We start from the raw sequence: 20,426 nt of genomic DNA on the forward strand, positions 1-20,426 counted from the left end.
CCATGAAGACACAACATGAACTATGAATAACAGAAAGTTCCAAATCAATAATTATCAAAAAAGCTGGCTCAAAAGGTCATGGAGAAAATGAATCCAGTGAATGAATGTGTGCTGTGTATGCTTCATTCCAACTTCTACTAACATGAAAGGAGAAGTAGCTGTCATCAGAATGTTGAACAAGGAACACAAAATGACAACATTGATGTGTGGGAGGAGTCAAACAGATCTGTCATTCAGACTGTAAATACCGAAAGGACGACGACTATTATCTGTTCCCATGAAATTTCATGTGAAGTGCTTGATGTCTGCAACTTTGTGTCAAGATATTCTGGCACAGATTCTTCTGCCTGTGAAACTGGCAAAAGTACTTTGAGTCCTACTTGTATGGAGTACCCAGTTGGCTTTGTGCAGACTTTCGCCACTACCAAATCACTCTTTTTCTTCTTTTTTTTTGTAGAACACATTGAAGATAAGGTTGGTGAAGTTCACTCTTGTAGCAAGATGTGGTTCCATACTGATTAAAACATCATCTATCCGTCAGCCGGCTTCCCTTTTTGCTTGCCAGTGAACATTACTCCCCACCAGTTCTTAAATATGATCCAGGGCATTATTTTCCACAGAAATTTTCTCCTTAAATCTGATGAGGGACTCGGGACTAATCTGGCATGGTGCGGCATTCATTTTGTCCAGCGAGTCCAGAGAGCTCCTAAGGACAATCATATTGATACTGGCACTTTCATCCTGGTTTTTGAAGGTTGGAGGGAGTCATAGTTTACTGTTGTGACATGAAGCCCTATATCCCACCTCTCATATGCTGTTCATGGCTTCTCTGTCTTGGTCATGTTTTCACACTGTGAGGCTTGTGGGGACTGTTAACTCTCCCATGTGGGGAGTCCTTGCACCCCACTGCCCAAGTGTGTGCAATGTACTGCCTCACATTTTCCTCACTCACTAGATTAAAATGAAGATTAAGGAATTTTAAGTGTCTCGACCGTCTATACTCTCTGTGGCCTGACAGAAATTTGACTGTCTTCATCCCGTATCTTCAACACCTACCTTTGCATTTGTTGTGTCCTTTCCTCCTCCACCTCCCCATGCCCCCTTACCTCCATCCTGTCTCCATTCTCTTTTCCTCCTCCCTGGCAGTTCTGGTTCCCTCCCTTCACAGAGCTGCTACTTGCCCTTCTGCTGGCCCCCTTCTCTAAATTCTGTCGGGTATGGGGCTCCCTATAGGAGCCCCCATCCCCTGTGCCTTCAGAACACGAAGCCTTTTGTTTAGTCAGATGTACGACTGATGCTCTGTGGGCTTCAAGGCTGCTCATTCTATTTTGGATCCTAATACTACTGTGACTTTCTCTCTTCGTGACCACATCTACTCTCCTCCTCCAAAGGAGAAGAAGAAGATTCATAAGTCTCGGAATGAGGCCCCTCTGACATCCCAGGGAGTGTCAACCGCTCCCTTAACAATCAAGGTCTGATCTTACATTCATGGATGTCACTTCGTCCTTACTGGCAATGCACACTGATCAGAACAACAGTCAGTTCTGGCCCATATATGATCTATCCGGGCTCTTGTACTACTCTCCTTCAATGGAACTGTAATAGTTACCGTCATTACCTTCCACAAGTCGAGTCTCTTCTCTTTTTGTATTGTATTGCAGGAATCTCATTTTGTGACTACTCATCCATTGTGGTTTCTGAGCCTCCTGTAGGAGTCATGTTGGCCCATTGCGAGTGTCTGGTAGTACCTATACGTTGAACCATGTGGACGTTATTAGTTCCTGGCTTCTTCTTCAAACCACACTGGAAGTGGTGGCTGTTAGGAACCATTTACACTCTGGTGTGACAATACGCAATCTTCATCTTCTCCCCAGACCGACCTCCTACACTTTGTGCTCTTTTACCCTCCTTTGACAGTTCCCACCTCCCTTCCTGCTCCAAGGGGATTTAAGACACACACAACCCTCAGTGGCATGGCCCTGCAACAACTGATAAGGGCAGGATAGATGAAGACCTGTTATTAAGGCTTGATCTCTACTTCATCAACTGTGGAACTCCCACATGGCACTGCCTTGGCCATTGATATTTCCATCTATAGCCCTCGATTCCTCCTCTGTGTTAGTGGGGAGTTCATGACAATTAGTATTACGCGGTCATTTTCCAGTTGTCTTTTCTTGAGCATCACTTGCCTGTATGCCCTTCCAGGTGGGCATTGCTTTCGTGCCCAAGCTCGTTATCTAATTAAATGCCAGAAGTGGATTTGTTGGGGGCGATACGCTGCTATTAGGTGTGGACAAAGATGGGGCACATTTTGGGTGTCATTCTCATGCAGGTGACCCGACAATTTCCTTGAATGGTGTTATTGCCACCAGCCTGGACTCTTATCACTGAGCATTTTGCCCAGATCTCAGTGTCAGTCCACTGTCCACCTGCATTCCATCTTCTGAAACACCATCTGGACGAATTTCTTTATCTACTGTTTCCTGTCGCATGGGGTCTTATAACGCCCCTTTATTATGTAAGAGTTCGCCAGTGCTCTTGATCTCTGCCCCAACACAGCTCATGGACCAGACTGGGTGCACAACCAAATGCTTAAACATTTACTGGTGGCTACGCAACATCGTACACTTGCCTTTTCAACCATTTCTGGAGTGAGGGAGAATTTCTGTCTCAGTGGCAAGATGATGTCATTATGCCAGTTTGGAAATCGGGTAAACCCTTGCTTCAGATGGACAGCTATCATCTGATCAGTTTAACCAATGCCCCCTCTGTCACTTGAATATATGGTTAGTTGAAGGCTGTATTGGATACTTGAATCTCAGGAACTTTTGGTTTTGACCCAGTGTGGTTTATGCTGAGCCTGTTCTACTGCAGGTAATTTAGTCCACGTGGAGTTTGCCATCAGAATGACTTTTGCGTGGTGTTGTCAACACCTTGTTGCTGTCTTCTTCGATCTGCATAAAGGTTATGGGGCCTCCATGGCCGGATTCCTTATTTTCATCTCGCATTTTTCAGACACAGGTTAGCACTTCCCATCTGCAGGAGAATGGGATTGTGCAGGGTTCTGTTTTGAGTGTCCCCTCTCTTTTTAGTTGCTGTCAGTGGTCTGGTGGCGGTTGTGGGACCTATGGTGCCTTGCAAGGCACCTATTTATGCTTTAAACTTCTCTCCAAAGTGAGGTGTGGATAATGGGGTTAGATTTTTCAGGATTTGTGCACCACATAAGTTACTATACACACAACACTACCTGTATTTGGTTTTATCTGCATCCCTGTAGCAAACAGCTTGTAGCTATGTAGTCTCAACTGTGCGACAGATACACTGAAAGAAATCCATATCTATGAAGACTGTTGTGGTAGCCATCTTTGAAGGAGCAATTTCAATACTTTATTTCTGTTTTATGTTCTTTTAACGTGCCAGAAGTAAATTTACTTCAATGATTTGTGGCAACAATTTTACTTGGAAACAAGATGGAGGCAGACTGAGATATTCTCATGTGGCTTAATGGCTGCCAGCTTTACTTTGAATAATTAGATAAGTTAGCTTTTTGATAAAGCAAATTTAAAATTAAGAAATCTGATTAAATTGAACTATACAATGACTTATCAAAGTCACCACAGTTCTTTTCTCTTAGATTTGAAAGTAAACTGTTATTATTGGAAGTTACTTTTGTATGAAACTGTAAGAACATTATAACATCAATCGCTGCAATATTTTGACAGTACAGAGTGACACAAAATTTCCCCTTATTGAAATGGACTGGGAACTTCTGATCGGTATAAGACTTTGGAACAGTGATTGTAACATATACCTTTAACAAAACTATATTAGAACTTTAGCAAACCATGAGGTTGACTGTAACATTATGTTACACTGTTACAGACTGTTAATACGAAAATGTCTTGCCTCGTTCATTGTAGTTGTGTCTATGTTGAAGTTATTGGCTGCTGTGTGCAAATTTGGGTGGGCTCTTCATGTCTCTGGTGGTGGTATTAATTTATAACTGCGGGAACCATGTTAACTTGCTGTATCATCGGCTTCATATTCTATAATATAAAACCAGTTGGATTTTCTTGCTTTTCGACACAAAATAAACTGGAGATGCACTTTTACTACAGATTGTTATTGCTTAAGGATTACACACCAAACATGGCACGCCCGATTGTACACTGTCAAAGCTCGGCTGCTTTGGTTTTCCGTTCTTTCCTCCCTTGTGGTGCTCACACCAGTGTCGTCCAAAAGACTGCCGGTCAAAAACCCAAAGCTGATTCCCCACCTTCTTATTTCATTTTGTTTAAATTAATTATGTGTTCTAATACCCTTAGAATGTTACAGTCAGTACATTTATAACTTACATCCATTTCTGTATTTTATTTTTCGCAAAATACTCTCTCCTTCCAGTGAATGTTTATCACAGACATTACACTTGTGATTATTGACATAATAATAGAGGTTCCTGTAATAACACTAATCTTTTAGTACAAGATCATTTTATTCTCTTGATTTTCTTTCGATACTGTTCAAATAATTAAAAAAGTTTTGACATTGCAATTTGAATTTAATTGCATCATCATAGACTGAAGCAGATATATCGGCCGCACCTTGTGAGGGTCTTTGATATCTCAGTAGTACCAATTGGAGTGTGGACTGCTCTACTCTGCTAAAGCTGTGCTAAGCATTGGTCCAGTCCCGTCTAGGTTATGGAAGGTTTGCATATGGCTCAGCGTCACCTTCAGTGTCACAGATTCTGGACCCATACTATGTTGCGGGGTACAACTTCCAACAATGGCCTTTCTGACTAGCCCTGCGATCAGCCTCCTAGCAGAGATAGGATTTCTACCATTGTGGGTTCTGTGCCAACAACAGCTAATTGCTAATGCGTTCCACATCTGCTGCTCCCCAGAGCAGCCGAACTACCATCTTCTCTTTCCAGGTACAGAGACCCCCCCCCCACACACACACACACACACCTGCGTGCGCAGCCCTGCTTGAGAATTAAGATTGCCGTCTGCAACTGCTCCTTTTCTTCATATCTCCATTACCTCTTCTCTGGCTTGCTCTCACAAACCTCTGTTTTGCATCCCCCGTCCACAGCTGTGGCTTGACCTACAAGTCTGTAAGACTTTGCTGCGTGTAAGGCATTCCACCGCCAACTGTGCTCCATTCTTAGTGTTTTACAGGGTTCAGAAGTAGTGTATACAGTTGCTGGTTCACTGGCATTGCTTACATTCGTGCAGGATGTAATGAACTCCACTCCTTGGTGGATGGCTGGAGTGTTTTCACTGTGTTGTTGGTACCCATCTATTGTGCTGTTGCGTATCCTTCCCTTCACTGGTGAGTCCTTCCTTATCTGGAATGACTCCTTGAGTGGTTTTCAAACTCTAGACCAGTGTTACCCTCGCCATTCCATGATTCTGACTATCCAGGATTCCCTTCCTGGTCTTAAATATTGTGAATAGTCAGTGGTCTTTGTCTGGCCCCCAAGTCATAGTGGTATCCCAAGGAATGAACTCTGGTAAATTGGCTTATGGCAAGCTGCCTCGTAAGATCGATATTCCAGTACCAGACTTTCAGTTACTATTATAGCATCAAGTTCGAAGAATTTTGAATATGGAATGGCATATTCTAACTTCACCAAAGAAACTATGGATGGCAATGGAGACTTTGTGGAGGTCCCCATACGGGCCTCTCACAAGGGCTCCCATCATCCTTTGCGGCTTGGCATTGGCCATTCTTGGGTGACTCCCAGTCAACTACTCCATCATGAGGATATGCCTCACTGGCGTTATGGTGCCCGTTTGATAGTGGTCCACATTTTACTGGGTTGTGACCTAACCTAGTTGCTATGCGGTAGACTCGTATAATCTTCCTGACTTGGTATGGCTGGTGTTAGCAGACAATGCCTCAGCATCTGACCTGGTTTTATGGTTTATTAGTGAAAGGGGTTTCTATCACTCTCTCTATGGGAGGGTGCCTCGGCCTTGTCTGCCCATTTAGAAGTTGACTGAATGCTCTGTTCTGACTGGTCAATGGCTATTTGGGCTTGGTGGTGCATCCCAGACCTCGTCCTACCCTTTCTTTCGCCCTTCTTCTATTTCTCGCATTTTCTGTTGGATTTTCTTCTTTCGTGTTTTGCTGTGCTTCTCTCGCCTTGTCACAATACACAGTCTGTACTGTGTATTGTTGGGTGGGGTGCTTCGGGTAAGTGGCGGGGATTATGTCCCCCCATCACAATTTCTGCCTTTCAGTGCCTCCAGCTGTTTCCTGGATGGGGCACCTCACCCACCTTTCTTCCTTTCTCTAAGCTTTGCTGACCTTAAGCATACCTTGAGGTTTTCTCCCTCATGTTTTATGCACTAGGTGTTTCTTGGGTTTGGAGTGTTATAGACTTGATTATTCTGGGTGGGAAGGACTGATGGCCTTGTAGTTTGGTCCCTTTGACCCTAAACCAACCAACTGTACAACTGCCACCCATCCCTCACTTCATTCATAGCTAGCAAAGTGGCTGCCTCCCTGCAAGCTGCTAGCTACCCATCCCAACCCCTCTTCCAGCCTTCCTCTCCTTCTACCCACCTCACCCCACCCCACCCAACACCACCCTACCTGACATGACCCCCACTCACTCGGCCCATCTGCCAGAAACATTTTTATTATCCTTTTGTACTCTGATCAATTCTTGAACAGAATTTAACAGTTGTGTGGGTTACAGCCACAACAAATTTTACTTGGCCGCCTCTGAAAGAAACCTAAAACGTCAAACCCTAATGACAACTTACTGTTGGACATAATGCATTGTTAACAGAGAGCAGCAGTTTACAATAGTGAATGCTCCACACTACCTTAAGTGCAGTTATCAGTATGCTGTGCTCAAACATGTTAATTCCACCCAATGAAGTGCACATGTTCTAGCTTTGTAAAGGAGTGATTCCAAGAGCTAACAAGTTTTCTTTCTATTTCTGTGTGCCTGTTGATGACCTAACACTTCTGCTTTTCGGTAAGTCGCTCCTTTGCTCCTAAATTACTTACATAGATGTGTGTCTGCATTTCTTCCTCCTATGCTCAAAGAATTTCAGTGTGCCATTTTTGTGTGTGGCTGCACAGTGGCTGAGCTGGTTTTGATTTCCAGCTGAGCTCAAACATTTGCCTGTAGAAAGCCGCTCATTTACTTTTATTGAGTTAATGAATTTTATGTAACATGGACACTGTAAGGATCAAGTCAAGAAACTGTTGTGCACTAAAGTGTTATGACAAGTGTGTTCTCAGTAATCCACACAATTTCATTTATTTTCTATTGATGTATAAGAGGAGCAAAAAGATGAACAAAGAAAATGGAAACAAACTGGTAATTGAAGCAGTGATACTCCAAAATTTAAATTCAAATGATGTAGAAAGAAATTCATGAGACCATGCAGAAATTGGAAGTTAAAAATAAGATCCCACAAATTGTTGTTGTGGTCTTCAGTCCTGAGACTGGTTTGATGCAGCTCTCCATGCTACTCTATCCTGTGCAAGCTTCTTCATCTCCCAGTACTTACTGCATCCTACATCCTTCCAAATTTGCTTAGTGTATTCATCTTTTGGTCTCCCTCTACGATTTTTACCCTCCACGCTGCCCTCCAATGCTAAATTTGTGATTCCTTGATGCCTCAAAACATGTTCTACCAACTGGTCCCTTCTTTTTGTCAAGTTGTGCCACAAACTCCTCTTCTCCCCAATTCTATTCAATACCTCCTCATTAGTTATGTGATCTACCCATCTAATCTTCAGCATTCTTCTGTAGCACCACATTTCGAAAGCTTCTATTCTCTTCCCACAAATAGAGAGAGCAAAGTATTTTTTATAAGCCAAGTGCTGGCCAGGGTGGCCGAGCGGTTCTAGGCGCTACAGTCTGGAATCACGCGACCGCTACAGTCACATGTTCGAAACCTGCCTTGGGCATGGATGTGTCTGATGTCCTTAGGTTAGTTATGTTTAAGTTCTAGGGGACTGATGACTCGGAAGTTAAGTCCCATAGTGCTCAGAGTCATTTGAACCATTAGAAGCCAAGTTCCAGCTCTGGAATTCTGTATAACTTAAGTGTCATGCCTCTAAAGCACTGCTACATGTCAGCCTTTGAGCTGTTTCATTCTCATACATGTCTGATATACTTAAGGAATCCATTCTGTGACTGAAACTGCTTTGTGGTGTAACCTTTTGGGCTGTAGTTCTAAACTCAAACAAAATGATCCAGAGTGAAAGTTTCAATCTTCAGTGGTGTGTTTGCCTGTAAGGAGGCTTTATTAAGAATTCAAATTGTGAGCCACACTGGAACCTTTACTGCCCATTTTGCTTTTTGTCAGCTCTTAAGGGTTGTTCAGCATGCTCATCATCTTGGAACCAAATTGAAGTTAATCATGTGGGATTACACCGACTATAGCAAGTGTTCATATAATATAGAACATACCAAAAAAAGAAAATATTCATCATTTATTTTCTAAGGAGCAATTATTTTGATTGCAACCTCTAACACAGTTGATTATAAGGATCAATATATATTAATTAATAGGTACTCTGTAATGCCATAAAATTCCTTTTCCATTGTGTAGTCTGCGAGTTTAGACAAAAGGCATCCACAGCTGTTGTCAGTGTTATTTAGTAGCAGCCTTCGTTGTATCAAAAAGGAAAAAAGAGAAGAAAAAGGTTATTGTAACTCCAGGCATACAATGATTTTTTTATATACAGCTGTAGCTGCTATTAAATAACATTTGCACATGGTTATGCAAGCTTGATTTGTGATTGCGTGCTCAGCTGCAGAATGAAATGTTTATTTTGCAAACTACTCGCATGTTGTGACTAAGCAGTTTTGCCACTATATCCCTTCTCTCAAGGTGATATTCAAAATAAAGGAGAGGGGTAGTGACAAAATTGAAGATGGGAAGATGCACCACGAGTCTTATTTGTATAACTGTCAGTCAAATAATTGTCTGCAAAGCCAGATTAGAGTTCTGGTTGGTCACACAGCTTTAATTTGCGAGGAAGTTTCAAGCCACTGCCACTTCACTTATGATCGTAACCACTTAAACAGTTTCGTTTTAGTCTTGTTGAAGGAATAATCAGTAGTTTGTATCGTGGCCCACTTGGCTTGGTTTGCAGATAATGTTTCTCTGCTGTTGCATACACTTTTTACAGTATATTTTGTAACCTTAAACAGAAATATTTGAAGACCATTAAAGTTTTTATTTCAATTGTTTTATCTCATTACAACAATTTGCTTTCGCATTTGGTGGAGTACCTTATTGTAAGTTATCTTTTTTTATATTGCGTTGCTTATAAAGTCATAAGAACTAGATATGGTTTGCACACAGCTCTATATGTTGGAAGGTTGATTGTGATAGACAGTGAGGCTGAGAAGCATGACCTGGTTACAAAAAAGATAGTTTTTTTTGTTTGATGAGCTCTTACAGCTTTGTGTACAAAGAGTGCACTGAGTTACTTTTTGTGACTGAGTGTACCCAACAGCTGTAGTGTTTCATTAAAGTGTGTGAATTGGAACAGATTACCTTATGTTATTAATGTAACTGCACTTCTGCTTTTAATTTTAAGAGAATATTACTCATTTTTGTAGGAACTTCAACATTTTGCTACATTCTTTGAAAGATTTTTTCCCCTCTTTTTCAGGTGACATTTCGCACTCGTATTTACCACTGTAATATTAATAGCCAGGGGGTTATCTGCTTAGATATATTGAAGGACAACTGGTCACCTGCTCTTACAATATCAAAAGTATTACTATCCATTTGTTCACTGCTTACTGACTGCAACCCTGGTAAGTTTAAAAGCGAATTTTAATTCCTTACATTTTGAAATGCAGTATGTCCTCTCTGTAATAACTAGTTTAAGCTTTTAGGCTACTGTCATGTTTCCTTTGTTTAATTTTGAAATTGAATATGTACCTGAGAATGTCCATGAAATATGCTAGAATAGTCATTTTTAAGACAGGTATGAAATTTACAAAGTAAAATCTACAGATTACATTTACATTGTAGAGTACATCAGGCAGTACATAAATTACTGTTTTCGTCTCATTTTAAAGTATCTTAAATATTGAGTACAATGTGATTCAGTAATATGGAATTGGTAGTAGAGATCATCTTTACAGAAGGGGAGAAATGAAATGGGGAAAAGAAACATAGAAAGTTGAAGGATGTCAGTTACAAGTTTTATGGACAGTGGGCCAAAAGACACTTTAGGATACAGAAAGGTATAGCTAATGGTGTGAACACCATTATATATTTCCTTATGGGTACCTCTACAGTTTCTTCAGTGTTTGTGCAGTAGGATGGATGGGGGTATATGCACGATGTGCGCAGACACAGGAGGAGCTGGTCGGAGTTAACAAACAGCTGAAGATATTGCTGATAATGCTCAGTCTTCTGAAGCCTGCTGTCTTGGGATGCAGCAGTGGCAGAGAAACTGATACATTACATAGGACACCTCGGACATCACTTCTTTTGCCCAACTGTCCGGTCTCACCCATTCCCCCTGTGAGTTGACAAATGGCACTCCTTCACCAGTGTCTGTGCAGGTATATGGTGGGATGGATTGGCTATTTATTGGTAGCTTCAATGTCAGGCAAGTTATGGAATCACTTAGGAAAATAGCTTCCATGACTGAGAAAAGCCAAACGTGCTTTGTATGTCCGTTCGTGTGGGGGGGGGGGGGGGGGCGGCACATGTGAAATGTTCTGGCAGCCCTGCCAGCAGCTGTACAATGTGCAAGTTGGAGGTTCTGTTTGCACCAATGATGTCTTTTGGTTGGGGTCTGAGACCGACCTCAGTTTGTACGGGGGAGGGCGAGTGGTGAAGACTGCTGGCCTTGTTTGTGGGGTCCAAGTAGAGCTTAGAATTTGCAGTCAGTCCCAGTATTGATCAGAGCTTTTGGTTTGGAACTGGTGAAAGGTCTGAGCTAGAGACTCCATTGATTCTGTTACTATCTTGGTTACAGATGTCTGTACATGTGTTGTACCTAGGGAGCTTTATGAATCACCTAGATAAAGTCATGAGTGTGTTATAGAGGAAGCAGCAATTTGGGTAGCAGATTACTGAGAGTGCAATTCCCCCATTCCCCCCCCCCCCCCCTTTTACATTAATACTTGTTCCCTAGATCATGGTAACGACATTTCATAATGCTGTGGAAAGTGTTAGTTTAACATAAATTTTCTTTACGTAAATAAATTTTCCTCTTTCATATTTAAATTTTTTAAGTGTCAAACTTTTAATGCTATGCGGTAGATGACCAGAGATTTTTGTGGCATCAGAAGTCACCCCTTTCTGTACCAAGTCAGATTTAGCCCTTCCAGGGAGCTGCTGCACTCAAATTATGCTCGTGACTGAGAGCCAGATGAAACCTGAAGTAGAAAGATTTTTAAATATCTAATGAGGTATATGGAATGTCCATCAAAAAGATATGTTAATTTCATAAGAGGGGAAGTGTTCTTTACAGTCAATAAAAATATTGCAGCTTCTGAGGTCGAAATTGCAAAGTAATATAGAAACAAGTAAGTGGCCTAGGTGACTCAATTAATCATCAGTTGCTTTCATCAGCCATCCGTTGAAGTTATAATAATTATAGAACGATTCAAAGAAATTCTACACACAGTAGCATGGAAGTACCCTGATCAAGCAGTATTAGTTGCAGGCAATAGCATAGCTATTGTGTGTAGACTGGGATATCAATGGATTTGTTGCAGGTGGTATGGGCAGTAAGTCTTGCAAAGTAGTTCTGAACACAGTTTTCCAAAATCTCTTGATCATCTATTTCAACAACCCACATCCAATGAAAGAATTTTTGACCTTTTAGCCTGATTTTATTGACATTGTCCTTATAGAGGCTGAGCTTAGTAATAATGATTTCAAGCTTAGTGATTATGATTTCATCATAGGGACAATGATTACTTTTATTTATTTACATGTCTACTAATTCTGAAAGTGTGTGGTTTACTGCTAAAATTTTTGAATTCTTGTGGTAGCTTATTGAAAATGGACACAGCAGTATACTGCACGCCTTTCTGTACAAGAGTTAAGGAAGTACAATACAAATGCAGATTGGATTTGTGCCTAGTATTAACTGAGTGAAACTGCTAATTCTTGGGGATAAGTTGTTACCAAACAAAAGCGCTGGCAGGTCGATAGACACACAAACATACACGCAAAATACACCGATGGTTGCGAAAGCTTGAATTTTGTGTGTATGTTTGTGTGTGTATAGACCTGCCAGCGCTTTTGTTTGGTAAGTCACATCATCTTTGTTTTTTTTTTTATATATATATATATATATATATATTGAGAGTTCAGTGTCAAAATACGCAGACTAGTGAACAGGAGTCGACAAGAGGTTCGCAGACTTCCGCCACTTTATTGCGCTAGCTGCCCGTTTCAGAGCCAAAAATATCCTTGGAGAATGGGAAGAATTATCCCAAAATAGAATACCATATGACATAAGCGAATGGAAATAAGCAAAGTAAACTAATTTTCGTGTTGAACAATCACTTTATTTCAGATACTGTTTGAATAGTAAAAGCGGCACCATTGAGTTTGGGAACAGGATCCTGAACATGGGCTTTCCACAACAGTTTACTATCTATCTGAACACCTAGAAATTTGAACTGTTTAGTTTCACTAAACATATGCTAATTCTGTGGAGTTAAAATGTCGGTTTTTGTTGAATTGTGTGTTAGAAACTAAAAACTGAATCACTGTGATTTAGTGTTAGTTTATTTTCTACTAGCCTTCAACTTAGATCATGACCTGCACTATTTGAAACAGAGCCAGTGTTGCACATAACATCCTTTACTACCAAGCTAGTATCCTCAGCAAACAGAAATATTTTAAAATTACCTGTAGTACTAGAAGGCATTTCATTTATATACATAAGGAACAGGAGTGATCCCTGGTGCGCACCCCTCCCCCCCCCCCCCTCCCACACCACCATTTGATTGTGCCTTGTGCCCCACTCAGACCCTACATCACAGCCATTCTCAACGCTGTGAGCAGTGACCTTTTGCTAAAGTAAGAGGTGAATCAATTGTGAGCTACTCACCATATTCTGTAATGGTCCAACTTCGAGAACAATATTTTTACGATCAACTAAATCAAACACCTCGGTTAAATAAAAAAAAATATGCCTGGTCTTTGAAACCTTCTGTTTAATCCATCCAGAACCTTATGGAGAAAAGAGACTGTAGCATTTTCAGTTGTTAAACCTCTTCTAAAGCCAAACTGTACATTTGATGGCAAATTATGTGATATAAAAGGATCAATTATCCTTACTTACACAGCCTTTTCAGTAACTTTAGCAAAACTGATGGCATAGAAATAGGCCTAAAATTGTCTACTTTATCCCTTTGTCTTTTTTCATAAAGCAGCTTTACTACTGAATACTTTCAATTAGTCAGGAAACTGACCATTATTAAAGTAAAAACTACAAAGATGGCTAAGTACAAGGCTAACATGTGCAGCACAGTACTTTACTATTCAGATAGGCACTCTATCATATCCATGAGAGTCCTTAGTCTTCAGTGCTTTAATTATTGACTCAATCTCCCCCTTGTCAGCATCACAGAGGAGTATTTCAGACATCGATCTCGGAAAGGCATTTTTTGAGAGAGTTGTGATTCCCTGTAGAAACAAAGTTTTTATTTAATTCACCAGCAATGCTCAATACTGAAAGTGTATCTGACTTACCAGTAACAGAAATATTTTTTACTGCAAACTGACTTTATGTTGTTGGCCTTGTGCTGCTGACCAGACACTTCCTTCACAACTGACCATATGGTTTTAATTTTATCATGTGAATTTCCTATTCTATTTGTGTATCACACACTCTTTGTTTAACTAATAACATTTTTAAGTACCTTACAATACTGTTTGTAATGGGGTACTGTAGGTTGACTGTGACTACTTCTAACATTTTTAACATAATTCCCACTTTGTTCTACGTGATATTCTTATCCCACTAGTCAGCCACCCAGGCTGCATTTTACTCCTAGTACCCTATTTAGGATGTTCTAATGGAAAGCAGCTTTCAAAGAGTTGAAATATGTTAAGAAAAGCTTTATATTTGTCATCTGTGTTATCGGAACTATAAACATCCTTTCACTATTGTTCCTTAACGAGGTTTAAAAAACTCTGTTGCTGTTGGTTTAGCTTTCCTACATAATTTGTAATTATATGTAACATTTGTTTGAGTACGAAGCATTTTAGTGTTAAAATTTGTGCATCATAGTCTGAAAGGCCAATCACCCTTCTACTAACAGAATGCCCATCTAGTAATGAAGAATGAATAAAAATATTGTCTATGGCTCTGCAACTGTTCCCCTGCACCCTAGTTGGAAAAAATACAGTCAGGAGATCTACCAACATCCTTTTTCTTGCACAGTTACTTACAAAATTAATGTTGAAGTCACAACATGTAACTAATTTTTGGTACTTCGTATAAAGTGAACCAAGAACCCTCTCTAGCTTGAGCAGAAATGCTCTGAAGTCAGAGTTAGGGAACTTATAAACAACAACAACAATTACAAGTTTTGTTTCACTAAATTCAAATGCCTCTGCACAACATTCAAATATCTGTTCAGTGCAGTGCTGTGATGCGTCTATGAACTCAAATGGAATACTGTTTTTTACTTACTGGCCACTCCGCAAGGAACTCCTTGAAAAACAGCCAGCTAATCTGTATCCTGGTATGATGTCAGTCAACATCTACAGACAGTTCACTAACTTTATCTCTTATATTTTGATGAAATATACTAATTCCTTCTAAATTTAATAAAGCAATTAAGAAAGATAAGAGGGTTTTGATGCTGGAAGGAGCCTACAAACAGTTGTTAACATTATACAGTGAACGGCTGTAATTTAGTCCCAATGTGATGAACATGGAGGAATTGGGGCCAAAGTTTAAAATGATAGTAAATCACACTCTGGAGAAATACTTGCCAAGTGCATGAATTAAAAATGGAAAAGGCCCAGCATGGTTTAATGACAAAATTCCGAAAATGCTGAGGAAACTGTTTTATTGTTACTTCAAAATAGACTGCAGAAATGTCAGTTATAGGAATTCCTCTGTCTATAAAAAGTTGATCCACGAAGCAAATAAATACCACCATTGTACCTTAGGAAAATATCTTGGCGAGAACACGAGATAATTCTGGTACCACATAAAATCACTTAGTAAGTTGAAGGCTTCAGTCCAGTCACTTGCCCTCCAGTCAGGTGTTAGTAGAAGACAGCAAAAGGAAAGCAGAGGTTTTAAATCTTGCATTAAATGATGATTCATGTAGGAGTATTGTAAAGGCATAACTTTGTTTTACCATTGTACAGAAAACCAATACAGTATAACCCCGCTTTTGTGTTCCCAGAATTAACGTTTTTTCACCATTTGACATTTTTTATCGGTCCCGTCAAATTTCCTGTGCCCTCAATGTTAATTTACACCTGATTTTGCATTAACGTATTTATAATTTCCCTCGTTATATGCATTATGAAAAAATGTTTGTGGAGAAAGTATGATTCTGTCATAATGTTGGTCGTCCAGTAGTGTTTACAAATATTAAGTGGTTAAGTCTCTTGACACCAAGCCACTCCTTCAGTGGATTTGAACGGGTAAATGAGTAAAAGTTGTAACAATTCGTGCCGTATCTCCCACCGCTGCCAGGCTCTATGTGGCGTGGTGGCTGATAGGAGTAACAAGGTTCGTTTGAATGAAGATATCATGATAAATCACAACCATTTCCAAACTGTCTCTAATGCGCAAATGCAGTTTTGTGATCGTTGTGATCATCGTGACACCTACGTCAAACCATATTTAGCGTGTTACAGCGTATGGCCACATGGGGCGCTAGTTGACAGCATCATTCACTTTGTGTTGCTCAAATGTTTCGCGTGTAAACACAGTGCCAGTTATGTATTGTATTCATGCTGAGCAAAATGTGTTTTGAGAATTTATTCTAGTTGTCAAGTTCAGTAATTACGTATGTATTTTTTGTGATGTTACAGAAAGAAATAATGTGTGTGTGTGTGTGTGTGTGTGTGTGTGTGTGTGTGTGTGTGTGTGTGTGGTGGGGGGGGGGGTTTACATAACTGATGAGGCACAGTACCCGATAACCTCAAAAACATGAGCACAGTGCACGAGATCCATAATAACACACATTCAAACACTATACAATATACTTATTTGCACTTGACAACGAGAAAAAATTATCGAAACATGACAAAATACGTAGCTAGTGCAGTGTTTCATTATTTAAGTAATGAATGACGTTTGAAATTAAGTCAAACCTTTCCATTTCCGAGACTGTTATCAATTCCAGTTACATCAGCGGTTTTTATTAGATAATAAAAAAGTCCTTGAGAAGTGATTTGATGCCTGTACATAAATTGAAATGGATATCTTATACGTAACTTTTATAGCTTAAAACCTTACTTCCCGCATTTTACACCATTTTTTTTCTGAAGTCCTTGAAAAGTGTAAAAGCGGGGTTTCACTGTAAGTTCAAAGGTCCGAGTGGAATCCCAGTTCGGTTTTACAGAGACTACGCTTTGACATTGGTCCCTTACATACTGAGCTTTCATTTATCACGAATATGTCATCCAACGTAGTCTAGAGTGATTCGTAAAATGCATTGGTGACTCCCATATATAAGAAGACAAGAAGAATGGACCACAAAATTATGGACCAATATCATTAACATTCGTTTGCTGCAGAGTTTTGAAGCATATTCTAAGATGAAATATAATAGATTTCCTGGCGAGAGAAAAGCTTCTGTCCAAAATCAGTATGGATTTAGAAAGCACTGCTCATGTGAAACTGTTTGCCTTTTTGTTGCATAATATTTTGTGAACTGTGAATGATACAAAATAGGCAGATTCCTTGTTCCTAGATTATCAAGAAATGTTTGGCACTGTGCGTGAATGGCTTGAAGACTTTGTAAGGAATACAACCCAGTATGTTATCCTGAATGGCGAGTGTTCATCAAACATAAAGGTATCATCAGAACTGTGATAGGACCGCTCTTGTTCTCTGTATACATTACCAATTAACTATCTAGGTGTAACATTGGAAAACAGTATGAAATGGAATGAGTAGTAGGAACAGTTAGTGGCCATCTCCAGTTTATTGGGAGAATTTTAGGAAAGTTTAACTGTGGTGACAGGAGACCACTTTTAGATCACCAGTGCGACTCATTCATGAGTACTTCTCAAGTGCTTGGGATCCCCTCCAGGTCACATTAAAAGAAGACATCAAAGCAGTTTGAGGCGTGCTGTTAGAGTTGTCCCCAGTATTTTTGATCAATGCACAAGTATTATAGAGAGGCTTCCTGGACAGATGGGGGAATCCTTGATGGGAAGGCAGTGTTCTTTTCACGAAGCATTATTGAGAAAATTTAGAGAACAGTTATTTTTAGCTGACTGCAGGAACATTCTAAATGGCGTTACCAAACAGGTCACTTACATGCCAGTCATGATGTTTATTATTATTGCCAAGCTAAAAGCTTTATTTTGGTACTTCGAAATTGCATTTGATTCTGTAAAACCAGTTGGAATTAAAAATGCTCAGAGAGCAGTAACAATTCACAGTATAATTCATGATCACCTTTCAGCACATCAGGCAATGTTTTTATGTGTACGGTATGAATCAAAACTCATCCGTCAACAAGAAATATTTTTCAGTGTCAAGGATCACACTTTATTAATAATTATAGTACAAAGCAATATCTCTAGTTACAGTTAAATTTTCAGCAAGTACACCAAGTCCTTCCATCCATCCATATATTTTTTCATCATTAGAAACTTTTCTACAAGAGTGTGTCTACAATGTAAATGGCATAGTACTATAAACATAACTAGGTCTACTTTGAGTCTTCGGGTCAATTCCACAATGCCAGGTCTTGTAGGCGATGACATCTCTGTCGGCAAAAGATTCAAGTCCAGGAAGGGATGCGTTTTCACAACAAACTATGGCTAGTGAAATGTTGTTGTAGTGGTCTTCAGTCCTGAGACTGGTTTGATGTAGCTCTCCATGCTACTCTATCCTGTGCAAGCTTCTTCATCTCGCAATACCTACTGCAGCCTACATCCTGAATCTGCATAGCGTATTCACCTCTTGGTCTCCCTCTTCGATTTTTACCCTCCACGCTGCCCTCCAATACTAAATTGGTGATCCCTTGATGAAATACTCGAAATAAATCATGTAGTTGTATGAAGATTGCATTTAATTGGTGATTTTTGTACCGTGACTATATTTGCTTTGAATGTTTGTCTAACAAGTACCTTTCATCTAGCTGTTCAAAGGAAATTGAGGACATTAACAGAATGGCCGAAAGAACAATTGTAAAGTGACCAGCATTAAAATTTTTAATTCTTTAATAACTGCAGTCATTGGAGAAATTAATGTGCCATTCTTTATTGATTTACTCACTGTATTAACCTCTCTGTTTCTACCACTTTGAAAACAATCAAAACAAAAATAATATATTTAAATAAATGCATACTGGATTTGGTAATCGCACGCGGGTTGTGTGCTCCACAGCCAGATGCCTTGGTCGCTATGCCAGCAGTGCTTTTCTTAAACAGCTTTTACGTTATGGGTATGTGGGTGAGTGTCTTGAAAGTTACTTCCCCTGATTTCTAGAAAAATATGCAATTGCAGACCCCACATACAATGAAGAAAAATGCTCAATTTTCTATTGCCTGTTGATCCTATATCTCAGGACGTACATGCAGACCACCCCCCGCATGAACCATGGACCTTGCTGTTGGTGGGATGGCTGTCATGCATTAGTGATACAGATAGCCATATTGTAGGTGCAACTACTCTGGAGCAGTATCTCCTGAGAGGCTTCATAAATGTATGATTCCTGAAGAGGGGCAGCAGGCTTTTCAGTAGTTACAGGGACAACAGTCTGGATGAGTGACAGATCTGGCCTTGTAACACCAACCAAAACAGCCTTGTGCTGGTATTGTGAAGGGCTGAACGCAAGGGGAAACTACAACCACAATTTTACCCTCTTGGTTAAAATATTGTGGAGATGAAATAATCCCCTATTTGGATCTTTGGGTGGGGACTACTCAGGAGGATGTCGTCATCAGGAGAAACAAAGCGCATTCTACAGAACAGAACGTGAGATGTTAGCTCCCTTAATCTGGCAGGTAGGTTAGAAACTTTAAAAAGAGGAATGGACAGGTTGAAGTTAGATATGTTGGGAATTAGTAAAGTTTGGTGACTTCAGAAACAGGACTTCTGGTCAGGTGAACACAGGGTTATAAATACAAAATGAAATAGTGGTAATGCGGGAGTAGGTTTAATAGTAAGTCAGAAAATAAGAATGCGCTTAAGCTACTACGAATAGCATAGTGAATGCATTATTGCAGCCAAGATAGACACAAAGCCCACACCCGCTGCAGTAGTAGAAGTTCGTATGCCAGCTAGTTTTGCAGATGATGAAAGAGACTGAAGAAATGTATGACGAGGTAAAAGAAATTATTCAGACAATTTAATATTTTGATGGGGGACAGGAATTCAATAGTAGTAAAAAGAAACAATGGAAAAATTGTAAGTTAATGTGGATTGGGTGTAAGGAAAGCAAGAGGAAGCTACGTAGTAGAATTTTGCATAGAACATAATTTAATCATCACTAACACTTGGTTTAAGAATCGTGAAAGAAGGTTGCATAAGTGGAAGAGTCATGGAGACACATATTTTAAACTGTAAGACATCTCCAGGGGCAGATGTGGATTCTGACCACAATTTATTGATCATGAACTGTAGATTAAAAGTGAAGAAATTGTAAAATGATTGGAAATCAAGCAGGATAAGTTGAAAGAACCATAGGTGTTGCAAGTTGCAGGGGGGTGCATTGAGCACCAACTGATTACAACAGGGGAAAGGATTACAGAAGATGATGAATAGATAACTTTGAGAGATAGAAATAGTGAAGGCAGCTGAGGATCAAGCAGGTAAAAAGACAAGGGCAAGTAGAAATACTTGGATGACACTGGAGATGTTGAATTTAATCGATAAAAGGAGAAAACATAAAACGGCAGAATATGAAGCAGGAAAAAGAGAATACAAATGTGTAAAAAATGGAGATTGACAGGGGGTGCAAAATTGCTGAAACAGGAATGGCTAGAGGACAAATGTAAGGATAGATACTGCCATCAGGAAAATTAGAGACCTTGTGAGAAAATAGAAACAGCTGTATGAATATCAAGCGCTCAGGTGGAAAACGCAGCCCTTAGTAAAGAAGGGAAAGCAGAAAGGTGGAAGGTGTATGTAGAGGGTCTGTAGAAGGGAGATGAACTTGCAGCCAATATTATGAAAATGGAAGAGGAGATGGGAGACATGATACTGTGAGAATAATTAGGCAGAACATTGAAATACCTAAGTCAAAA

The 20,426-nt window shown here is 39.9% G+C and overlaps 1 protein-coding gene across 6 annotated transcripts in view; it reads left to right on the plus strand.

The window, feature by feature from the left end:
- LOC126271367 (ubiquitin-conjugating enzyme E2-24 kDa) overlaps positions 1–20,426 on the plus strand; it is a 44,784-nt gene that overhangs the window by 10,738 nt on the left and 13,620 nt on the right. For all 6 annotated transcript variants that reach the window (XM_049974150.1, XM_049974147.1, XM_049974148.1 and 3 more), the window contains exon 5: positions 9,658–9,805. In XM_049974150.1, the coding sequence (XP_049830107.1) occupies positions 9,658–9,805 (148 nt within the window). The remainder of the gene's footprint in view (positions 1–9,657; positions 9,806–20,426) is intronic.

This window comes from Schistocerca gregaria, chromosome 1 (genome assembly GCF_023897955.1).
Source record: "Schistocerca gregaria isolate iqSchGreg1 chromosome 1, iqSchGreg1.2, whole genome shotgun sequence".
Lineage (NCBI taxonomy): Eukaryota > Metazoa > Arthropoda > Insecta > Orthoptera > Acrididae > Schistocerca > Schistocerca gregaria.